Raw genomic sequence first — 12327 nt, 5'->3', positions numbered from 1 at the left:
TACTCTGAAATGTTTCGATGTATTGACATACTTGATCTTTTTGGGTTTGTATGACAATCTTTGGATTAATGTTTTATTAAATCAAAAATGAAATTTTTAGGTCTTACTTTTGGGACGTTACATAATGGCTCACATCCAAAATCCTAAAACATTAGGAACGAATAGGAAAAAGGAGGGAGGATAGTGAAATATGAATTTTTTCCTTGAGATAGCTAGGATCGGATTTTGCAAACCTAAGAGGTCCTATTTACAGTTGGTAGATCTCCAGGATAAACCCTAATTTGAATAATTAAATATTAAAATTTAATCCATTCAAAGCAGTTATCCTTATTAGTTACTTGGATGATTCCATAACCCTTCTAGACCTCCTAGAAACTTTCTTCCTTTAGGAAGGCTCTAGAATTGCAATCAATGCTCAATTATGAACAATTACAATTTAACCCTTGCATCTTTAATTAATTTTAAGTAATCCAACATTAATTTCCAATTAATTCAAAACAATTTCTAATCAATTTATCAATCATATAATAAATTAAAAATCATTTTATCACTCATAATAAATCGTTTCTAGCTATTTCTAGTTATTGAGGGCAACCCCAAAAGGACTTTGCTTTTATTCCATAAAGGTATACCAATTTAGTTATAACCTTAGACACCTAGTCCAACATGAATAACACTACTAATGGTTTTTTAGAGGCACCACCATCGATATCATAAGAGTCATATACATGAATAGAGGATTCATTTTCATCTTCATTTTCCTCACTACCACCCTCATTACTACCTCCATCCTTGTCATTTCTCATACTATCATCAATAAAAGGTAACTCAAAATCGTTAGAACCTAAATCCCTAGTAAGAATCCGACCTTCAACAAAGTTGGGCAATCAGAATTGTAGATAGCTCCCATATGACAATTATAATAAAATGTTTGGAAGGATAACGTTACATATAGATAATGGAAATAAATATGAAAGTACCTGGCCTTCGAACGTACAAGGCCAAAATAACACCCATCCGGATCAAATGAGGGCTCATACTGACTTGCCCTAGCACCACCTCAGGGAATTTTTTCATGGACATATTTAGTCGATAAATCTTAGCTATGACTTGCCCTTAGTTAAAAGTCCTGGCAGTGAACTCGACGAGTCACATGAAGATGGCCGTGAACTCGACAAGTTGGATGAACAACTCGGCGAGTCCGATGAATATTGCCATAAACTCGACGAGTTGAAGAACAACTCGGCGAGTCGGATGAGTTTTCTCTTGGATATGTATGAGTGTGCATCCGTCGAGTTACAAGGAGGGAACTCGACGAGTGGCCTTAAAGTTTGATCGAGAATCAAAGGAACTCGACGAGTCACTCCGATGACTCGGCGAGCTGGAATGTACTTCAGGGAACTCGGCGAGTAGCCAAGGGTACTCAGTGAGTTAAGGTCAACATGGACTGTTGACCGTGACTGAGGACTTTGACTTTGACCAGAGATTGACTAGTGGGTTATGGAGTACCTTATAAGGTTAAGGACTTATGAGTATGTTGTACTATGACGATAGGTGGTGGAGCCTGTGTCAAGTGATCCGAGAGTTGGAGTTTACCTTTCGTGTCGACATCTGCGAGGTGAGTTATCCTCACTATATCAATAGGGTTTACGGCACCAAGGTCGGCCCTCTAGTTGTTATTTTTATGGTATGCTAAATGTGGTTATGATCTGTTAGATCGGAATCGGGGTAGACAGTATGTTATGCTCTTATGATCCGTAGGGATTGGTATGTTAGTGACCTGCTAGATCGGTACTCTAGTTACAGGAGTATTCTTTGATTGATGATCAGTGTGACAAACATGTTTGATGTTTGTACATGATTGTATATGATAGTTTGCGCACATGGTTATTTGCTTGTGGTTAGGTTGAGGTGGTCCTGCTTTGTGCTGAAGGCCAATATACCCTATTAGCGGTCCGGGGAGACTATAGGCCCACGTGGCGGACCAGTCATGCTGAAGGCTCGGGATAGATTCAGACAGACTGAGGCCCGGTAGGGCGGTCCAGTTAGGCCGATGGCCCAGTATGCATGTTGATTGATAGATTATTACTGATATGGTATTGTCATTGTGGTATTGGTATTTTGGAGGTAGCTCACTAAGCCCTCGGGCTTACAGTTTTCAGTTTACTGTTTCAGGTACTTCAGGAGATCATGGAAAGGCGAAGGCGTGACCGTACCGCTCCTCATCCTTATGTTATGATTTTTGGGACACTCTGATGGAAAATGAGTTGAAAACATTTTGTAAACAATGCTATTTGGTTTTATATATGATTGAAAAAGTTTAAATTTGGTGTAAAAGTTATGAATATTTCAGAATAACAATCGTTAACAAACCAAGGGAATAGGTGGGTACACGGGCATCTAAGCTCGTGTAACCAACGTCATATGTTTTGATACCAACGCCAACTAAGAGCACATTCAAGTTCAATTATTAAAAATGGTTTAGCAACCGTCTTTCACAATTAGGCCGGGGGATTATTGGTGTATGGGGATCAACCCACACACAAAGACAACACAACACCATTAAGATCAAACTAGCCTTAAGTAATAAGCCCAAATAATTAGCAGACGGTAGTTTGTAACAAGGAAAACTGACCCGACGAGCTAGAAAACAATATATTATAACAATAAAATCATCCGTACAAATCCTCAGACAATATATCAGGAAACACGGAAAAGGAAATCATGACATCCCCATTTTCACTGTTAGAAAATACCTTTTTACTTATGTTTATTTTTTAAAAACAGAGTATTCTTTATATAGCGGAATTTGTCCTGTAAAAAGTATTTCTGAAAAAATATTTTCCACTGATTATTAAAACTTGGGATGTCATAACCGATACAAGAAACATAAGCATAAATGCAATCATTGCTAGCCTACAACATCTAATGGCCTATATTTCCTCGAATGTCTCATCATTTCTAAACATCAAATACCTTTGTATCGATACCTATCATATAAAGAAACCGAGTGGGTCAGGTTGGGAAACCTGATGTGTATATAGGGTTTTCAACCCATAATAATATTGTTAATATGTTTACTTATCAAACAACTAACCCGATTACCCATCCCTATTTTCTTCTATTTTTATTCTTAAGGATCTACCCTAAGGGTAATCATAATCATCGTTGATAACAATACTGTTTCAAGGATTTCTCGGCAATACATATTTGTAGGTTTTCTTTTATATTCATTCCTAAGGATCTATCCTAAGGATCATCATAATCATCATTGTTGACAGTACAGTTTCAAAGATTTCTCTGCAATACATTTTAGCAGGAAGTAGAGCACATCAGATGAGCACAAAGTCGATCACCTACGGGTTATAGACCTGCCTGTGTTCCACGTGACTGTCTTCACTAGTCCAGTGGTCGCCATCTATACTTTGTTAGATGTCTATATCACTTAGTACAATATTACTAGTTAATCAAGGCCTATTATTATTGTTTTCATCTCTTATCATCCATCTCCCTCATTATTCTATTCATCCCTCATTACCCATCACTATCCAATATATTATAGGTACGAAAATACATATGTAGTAAATCATATAGAAATCATCTTATATTATTTCATCAAACATATAAAATTTTGGTTATAGATAAATAGCAAATATAACATTTAATTATCTAAATACTTAATATCTATGTGTAAGATCAAAGTAACTATGCACTCACTTGTTAAATGTGGGTGACTTGTGATTTTGGCAAAGTTTCGCCTAACACCTTTGACTTTTCTTTGATGTGACCTAGGCACAAATGTCACTATGTCTTAGGATCATATTGGAGGTAGACTCCGTTTAACATTACGTATACTGTTTGGAAATCCAACTTTACACATTTCATTAAATCCAACCTAGACATCACTCCCGTAAGTAGATCAATAAGTATTTTGATTTGGAATCACTGATAAATCTTAATTATAGGGTCATAATAATGATTATTATTATAAATATAAGTTGCACTTGAATTAAAATAAGTGTATCTCAACTTACAAAGTTTTCTAGCGAGAATCAGTAATTGTGTGGGCATAACTCTGACCCAAAATTTTTTATTTCTCCGGATGTTTGACGTCGTAGGGCCTTGCTAAAGTAGTCGAAATTAGGGAGTAAGGGCTAAAGTTTGTGTGGGAGTTCCAGAGAGATTCCAGAGGAAGGTGTGAAGAAAGGTGGCTGAAAAATGAACTATATACGGGGGGATTTCGAAGGCGCATCTTGCACAAGCCAGGTGCGTGCTGCGTGTTCAATCTATATGTCCAAGAGTCATTATTGAGTGATATTACTAATAATATATGATCCTATAGGGTCACACCTTTATCAAGTTGGCACATTTTGTATATTTATTATTAATAGATAATATCAATTCATGTATTCATTTAGGAAATAATTATTGTTTTGTGAAATTGATAATTAAAAAGAGTATAACTAGTTATTATATCATATGATATGATTTAACAAGTCATGTATAAAATTTTGGAGACTTTGGTTAACCATGATCAAGTTAATGAGTTAATATACCATGATTAATAAACTAGCTAGATAATTTTCGTCTTCCTTTTAAGCATGACCAAAATTATTATTATAATAAGAGAGGTTGCTTGTAAACTTTCTTCTTATGTACCCCATGCTTCTAAAGGCTACCAATACTTTATATTATAATAATCTAAATATATGTCTTACATGCGAGTATATACGGAAGACATTTGCATGGGTTATTAGCTAGTTTTTCAAACTCGTTTCTTCTCTTCCATATGATATCCAAAATTTAGTCTACTCTCATCATCTCTCCTTTTGAAGCTAGTTTTTGGTGATCAGAAGCCCTCTTGAGTTGTCTCCTTTAGTTGTTACTTGAGTTAAATAATTAAAGGCTTCAGACAATCAAGAATACAAAGAGGAACTAGCATTCAAAGTGTCATAAGCTTGATGGTGGATACTTGTAGAGAAAACCATACTCAGTGATTTTTCTATCTTTATTAACACCCCAAAAATAGTGGGTTAAAAGGCTTCAAATATTGTCATTCTAAAACATTTTTTGGTTGTTTTAATATCATTCTAACCTCTATAAATAAATTATAGATGATTCGGTTTTGTTATAAATTCTAAAATAAACTTGTTATTTTTAATGCTTCCGATAACAGGTTTTTATGAAAAAAGCACATATATTTTGTATCAAAATCCATCATCGCGCACTTGATCAGAGGAGGGTGACATGGTTCCATATAAAGAGTGACACGTGGCAACATTCTGGTGGCTAGTTAGAGGCACGCCGCACGCCTTGCCTGCGCACGTGCCTTCGCTTGCGCTTTAACAATTTTTCAAAAATTCATATTTTATTTATACGAGCTCTATTTTTGACGTTCTTTATATATCCACGTGTAGCTATCAACGGGATCTACATATATTCTGTCAGCTAATTGTCACTTTATTTTTAAAGCTATATTTTTAACAGACTTAGACTATATACAATTCATAACTTTCTCATACAATATCCGTTCTCGACCGTCTTTATGTCGACAAATAGGTATTGACGAGATCTTAAACTCTCGTTTAAATTGTTTTTCCTAACAATCAACTGATTTCATTTTCGTTTTCTGAATCGTATATTGTTGTGTTGAAACTTCTAAAAATCGTATTTTCCTTATATGAAGTAAGATTTGACGTTCTATATATACACAGTTTTATGATTACTACGACTTCCGTTTAGATTGCTTAGGCTAATAAGAAACCCATCTAAAATTAACTTTTTACGACGTGTGTAGCCGTGCTGGTTTAATCGTGAAACTTCAAAGAAGCATAACTTCTTCAGACGAAGTCAGATTTCAGAGTTCTTTATATGTATTAATTTAAGAGTTGTTTATATATAAGAGCCTTGATACATATCAGTAAGACAAAACTTTCTCGACTTACATAATTTTACTACACTCCTAATTGACATCTAACTTAGGCATCAGATAACAATACCAGGGTCCATCCCTCAGTATCACTTTCTAACCTATTGTTTGTCCACCTTTTGCAGCGTGCCTTCTAGATTTCCTTATGGATTGCAATATCTATAGTTAGCATTTTTTTCGCAAATTTATGGTAAAAAATTAAATAATTAATTACTAATATAGTCATGTTCATATATATATATATATATATATATATATATATATATATATATATATATATATATATATATATATAGGTTCATATATGGATGTACATATATTGTACGAATGTATGTACAGTTCTACTGTGTGAGAATGATTAAGAAAATTTGGTATTTGGTAATGTGAATATATTCAACCTCACATAACTATTATCATCATCACACATTTTCACTAATTAAATCATTTATAAAGGTATTAAAGATTTTTTTTTTTTATGATTCTCATTCTGTCAGAATGTGTTCTTGATAATCATATTCTGTAAGAATGCAAATGATTGAAAGACGTTGTGTGAGAACAAAAATAAATAAAATTAGTGAGAATGCATGATAATGATGATATTTATGTGAGGTTGAATGTATTCGCATTACCAAACAAATTATTATCTTAGTTATTCTCATATATATATATATATATATATATATATATATATATATATATATATATATATATATATATATATATATGACAAAACTACAAAAATGGTCACCGTAGTCTATAAACACTTATGGATAAGGTACAAAAAGTTTCTAACTTGCAAGAAATTTTCTAAAATGAAAAATTTCTCATGGATATTATTTCTGATGGATTTGAAAAGACTATTTTACCCTTATAACTTATTTTTATGTTTTCTTTATTTATTTTATTATTTAAATAATGAAAAAAATAAAAATAAAATCTCTGCCACCCATCTCTACCCATGATACCCCCACCTATATATATATATATATATATATATATATATATATATATATATATATATATATATATATATATATATATATATATATATATATATATAACTCTTTTGGTTATCTTCTTATTTGTCACCCTTCGTCACCCTTCACCTGCAACTCAAAAATCACATAAACATATTAACAAAAAGACCCTGTTGAACAAAACACCCAACCGGACCAAAATGAATCAATTAGGCATATGTTAAGAAACCTTCACCCTCTTCATTCCATGCTCTTAAACCTATATATAAATAGAAAACTAAAATGACGTTTTAATATAATGGAGGATATGTATTTCTCATTTAGTCTCCATCATTCATATATGAGTTTCAAAGATATGAGATATTTTCTCCATGAATTAGTAATCGATTTTCTAGGTTATTCAAGTTTATAAAACCTAGAGCGACTGGGCAGGGGGTTTATTTTTTAGTTATTTGAATATTAAGTAAATATTTAAAAAATTAAAAAAAGAAATTAAAAGGGAAAAATTCTTCAATGTTTTTTAGGACCAAAACATGATAAATTTATGATTTTGGATCTTTTATGCAGTGAAATTTTCAGCAAAGTCTCAATATTTTTGGAAAAATTTAACTTTAGTCCTAATTTTTTTTAAACAAAAAAGTTATGATTATTTGAGTTACATGATAATATGTCATTTTCTGTTAAAGAATATTTTTTTTATTAATTTGAGACAAAATAAAATAATCGGGACTTTTATATTCAAAGTTTTCTTTTTAGAATTAAAAATGAAACTTTTCAAAAAAATATTAGGATTTTTTCTTATAATTCGCCATTCTATGCTAAATCTTATTTTTTTAGGCCCGTGCCATTTTATGCTAAATATAATTTTTTTAGACCCTATTCAAGATTTTTGAGGGATTAATTTTGAAGTTTTGTCTACATATATTGATGAGAATTTTTCTATACATAGGGTACATAGCTGACTGGACAGTAGATCTCTCTCTCTCTCTCTCTCTCTCTCTCTCTCTCCAGTGGTTTGGAAGTAGACAGTTCCAACGTGATTGTCAAGGAGAGAAAAGAAGGATTTTGAATGGTTCTTTAAGATTTTAAACAACACCCATGTATTTAAACCTTTAAAAGACAACTTTTAGGAAAACCTTTTTGATTTCGAAGGGGGAAAACAGATGGGAAGTTGCGGGAGGAATGGAGCAGTAAGGCAATACATAAGATCAAAGGTTCCAAGACTTAGATGGACTCCTGATCTTCACCGTTCTTTTGTTCATGCCATTGATAGACTTGGAGGTCCTGAAAGTAAGTTTTTTTTTTTTTTTTCCTTGTAATTAAGCTCTAGTAGTTCTCCAATGGCTGATCATGGTGCTCTTATGATAATGATGGTGTTCGTATACGTAGAAGCTACACCAAAGCTTGTTCTTCATATGATGGATGTAAGAGGACTCACCATTTCCCATGTGAAAAGTCATCTTCAGGTTCTTTTTCTCATCATCCTTCTACTTTTTATTACTTTATATTCGAAAAAAAAAACATCTTCCTCATGTGAAAATGTTTTTTGATTTGGTGTTATACAACCGGTTTCAGATGTATAGAAGCATGAAGAGCGATGGAAATAGACAAGGTATACTTTACTTCTCTTCCATATATTCTGTCAACATACCTTTTTTTCTTATTCATACGACTGAAACACCATTTTCAGCCAAACTAAAAAACTCTTAAAAAACATGTTCCAAATCTCTTCGAATTTACTTCATATTTATTATACCTATGGTTTTTTATTTATTTTTTATTTTTTATTCTTTTCTATTAAAACAAGTACCTTATATATAGAAAGATCCCAAAAAAGTTGCCAAAATTGACCCATATTGGTTATGAGACCTGTTCAGTTGTCTGGAACACCCAACTTGCAAGACATGATCTTTGTTTGCCAAATTTTGTAAAAAATCTAAAGAACAACGGTTAAAATTGTTGATGTTTTTTCAAACGTCAGATCGTCTTTTTGGAGTAGAATACATATATGCGTCCTTTTTTAACTAATGTTTCCCTAAATGTGGCTTCCGGAGTAAAATTGAAAAGCAAAGAATGGCATAAATTTTTAGTGTTTGTGTTTTTATAGATTCATCATAACACCATGTTTAATTCATTTTTCTTATTTAATTTGGGGTTGGTTTTAGTAGAGTGAAAACACAAACACACTTTCTAAAATAAGAAAAAGGCTTTCTCACATGCCATTTTTTGTCTCTTTCTGTTTATTTCATATTGTAGGGACACTATTTGGTCTCACTTATGCCAACTAATAATGATTTTTGTAAACTTATCTTAGAAGATGAAGATCCCCATTCCATTGGATCACACAACAGAAGGCAATCTCTTGATGATCATCATGATGGGTGTCTTGATCATGACCATCATGACCATACCATTCATCCTCACAGCTTCATTTACACTCTCCCTTCTAAAAGGTTTGCATGCTCATGATATAATTAACCTACAGTCATCGATGTTATTTCTTAACTTATGCATGGTTTAACGTGACACAACAATGTCATTTATTTGTAGAAAAGAGCAAGAAGAATCAATTGGGAATCTCAGATGGCAGCAGCCTCCTATTTCTTTTTCTTCTTTCCAACATTTTATCTTGCACCCCTCCTTTACCCATGTAAATCCTCTTCACCCAGAATCTGATTTCCTAAAGGTTCTCTCTCTCTCTCTCTCTCTCTCTCTATATATATATATATATATATATATATATATATATATTGTGTGTGTGTGTATGTGTGTACGGAGAGAGGGAGAGGGAGAGAGAGAGGGGTTGTTGTTCATAGCAGCTTTTAAACTCTAGTAAACAAAGTAGCATGATTTCTTGGCATGCATGTGTAGCTTTCAAAGTCAGAGAATATGCTGTTGCTAGAAAAACCTGCTCGGTTGCGTGGACATTGATACTTTTTCTGGGTTTTGTTTTTACACCATTTCTGCAACCCAACTACTTCTACGCAAGAATTTCTGTACTTTCTACATTGTGTTGTCAAAACATATGTATGCAATCGGAATGGGAATCTTTTCTACCAATACATCCATGTCTTATATCGTACCTAAAACATAAAATATAAGATTAATATATAAGCACATCGTCTAATTTGACCATGGTCCGAAAACATGCATGCCGTCGATGTTAGGGCAAGGTGCGATTTTTTTTTTTCAAAATCTTTTTCTTTGTTTTTTTTTTTTCAGATTGTGTTTTTGTTTCTATTAGGGATTGATATAACTATTTAAAAACTTTATATATTTTATATAAATATTTTTTTATGGGATGTTTTTTTTTTTAAATATACAAATTGTATCTTTAAATCATGTTTTGGAAAACGTCATTACTTGCCATAACTCTAAATTTAAGACTTGACATTGCTAATTTGACATGTCGACCTAAGTCATTATCAAAGAATTTCTTGGAATGATCTAGAAAGCTTGAGTTAAAACTTATACGATATTTAATATAATTTGTCTTTAAAACGTTCTTTGTACGCAAGGATGGTTGTTTCGTGTGGAAATTATGGCGTGGGTACACTTTTTTAGGTGAAAATTTTCAAAGGATGTAAAGAGGTTAGGTAGGAGATTAGGTGCTTCTTGATTTTGTAGGTGTTTTTTCTCTTATTATTTATGATTTTAATTCTCTTTGATATGAATACAAAATAGAAGAATCTTATAAACCCTAGTAAGTTGTATCTCAACACGATTCCTATACGAATGGTTTTATCACCACAAGATTGTTTTCACACTCGTGTACACAACAAACTATACATACACACATGCATTACATACGTTATATATGGAGGTTAAAAAACTTTATCATAGATTTTCTTAGTTCTTACAATGATGATTGGTTTGACAGATTCCCAAACAAGGAGATGGAAATTCTGGATCGTTTAAGAGAAGGAAAATGGAAAGTTCGACAAGCACTGAAGATGAAGATGGATATGGATTATTGTTGACACTTTCATTGCCTCACCCCTCAACACAAAGGAGTAGTAATGCTTCATCAACGAGTGAAACCAGTGAGGTGTACTCGAAGCCTGATGTAAACGATGGTTCTTTGAATAAGTGTAGTGTTAATTTAGACCTATCTATTGCCTTTTGCGGCAACTGAATATAAATTAAATAGGTTTTTTTTTTTCTTTTCAATGGAATTGTTTCATTCCATATTATCCTTTTTGATTGTTTTAGTAACGGCTTTAACTAGGGTGGCAATAAAGACATTTTTTCTTGCAATGTTCCTAGTATTTTTTACTGTGACTTTACCATTAAGTGCCAAACGTCTGTAAAAGCATTTACGGATCGTATGCCCATATATGAACCTCAGTCAGTAATAAGATAAATGAATAGTGGTTCTTAAACAAGTTGTTCATATTGCAGAAATAATGCCACAAGTCATTAATAAGATAAATGGAGGTGCAGAGAAAGAATTAATTAATGACCGAAGAAAAAGGTCCCATCATATTTGACTTCATCCTGGAGGTACTGAATTAAATCATGATGAATTTTGGATGTGTTTGAATCATAATTATGAGATTTTAGTTTTTTGTTGGTGCAGAAAAAAAGTATGAATGTTGTATTTATTAAACAGAAAACTGTAAATTGGGGTATTTGTTTGTAAAAAAAATAAATTGGGGTTTAAGTTAATAAACTTTCAATTTTACATATATAAATTTTATGATCATGTTTATCGTAAGTTTGGTTCTTTTTATCCCATGTTAAAATTCAGCAATTAGTGGCTTCATGATTTTTTTTCCTTACTTCACATCTCTTTTCTACTTTGTATTTATATATTAGGAAATTGAGTAATCTAATCCTTATAAATGATTTTTGTATTACAAAAATAACATTTTTTATTGTAAAGTAATAATATTTTTGGGAAAACGTTGTTCCGGAGAGGTCTCCATAAATTCTGGAGCATGATTCCAAAACACTTTTTTTTTTCTTTTTTCGTTTTTCATTTTTTGAAGGTTAGATTCCGAAAGGCCTTTAGAACACTGGAGTATGATTTTTTTTTCCTTTTTTGTAGAAGTTTTCTTTATATATTAAATAAAATGCAATTGATAATCTTAAAATCAACAAAAACCAAATAAATTTATAAACTAAACGGATCTGTTTGAAGTAATATTACAATGTTCAAATCATCTTATTCTTTGTACTCCAAAATATTTCCCCCAGTCGCTTACGATATGACATAGTCCATGTACCGCTTGGACCGTATATAAAATATGACTTCCCGGCGATCAATGCTTCAAGGAACTAACACAAAAACACATCACAATCCCCTCTATTGTCAATATGTTGTGGTACTTGTGGCGCTTTTTCGAGTGTCATGTTGAAACTCTCAAGTGAGATTGAATCACTTGGTTCGGTGCCCCAGTAGTTGATACCCACTACTAG

At 32.5% G+C, this 12327-nt stretch overlaps 1 protein-coding gene across 3 annotated transcripts; it reads left to right on the top strand.

The window, feature by feature from the left end:
- Positions 1 to 7846: 7846 nt before the first annotated feature.
- Positions 7847 to 11163, top strand: LOC145070846 (Homeodomain-like superfamily protein). Of its 3 annotated transcripts, none has more exons than XM_079017804.1 (6): positions 7847 to 8196; positions 8296 to 8372; positions 8482 to 8518; positions 9221 to 9359; positions 9457 to 9556; positions 10787 to 11163. In XM_079017804.1, the coding sequence occupies exons 1-6, from the start codon at positions 8070 to 8072 to the stop codon at positions 11039 to 11041; spliced, it is 735 nt and encodes a 244-aa protein (XP_078873930.1). In that variant the 5' UTR covers positions 7847 to 8069; the 3' UTR covers positions 11042 to 11163. The 3 variants fall into 3 exon arrangements, with proteins under 3 accessions (XP_078873930.1, XP_078873929.1, XP_078873928.1); XM_079017803.1 differs by having other exon boundaries at positions 7848 to 8196; positions 9224 to 9359; positions 9457 to 9592; XM_079017802.1 differs by having other exon boundaries at positions 7848 to 8196; positions 9457 to 9592.
- Positions 11164 to 12327: the final 1164 nt, after the last annotated feature.

Source organism: Lactuca serriola, chromosome 8 (assembly GCF_051521515.1).
Source record: "Lactuca serriola cultivar US96UC23 chromosome 8, Lser_US96UC23_V15, whole genome shotgun sequence".
Lineage (NCBI taxonomy): Eukaryota > Viridiplantae > Streptophyta > Magnoliopsida > Asterales > Asteraceae > Lactuca > Lactuca serriola.
This window is presented reverse-complemented; position numbering and strand designations above follow the sequence as displayed.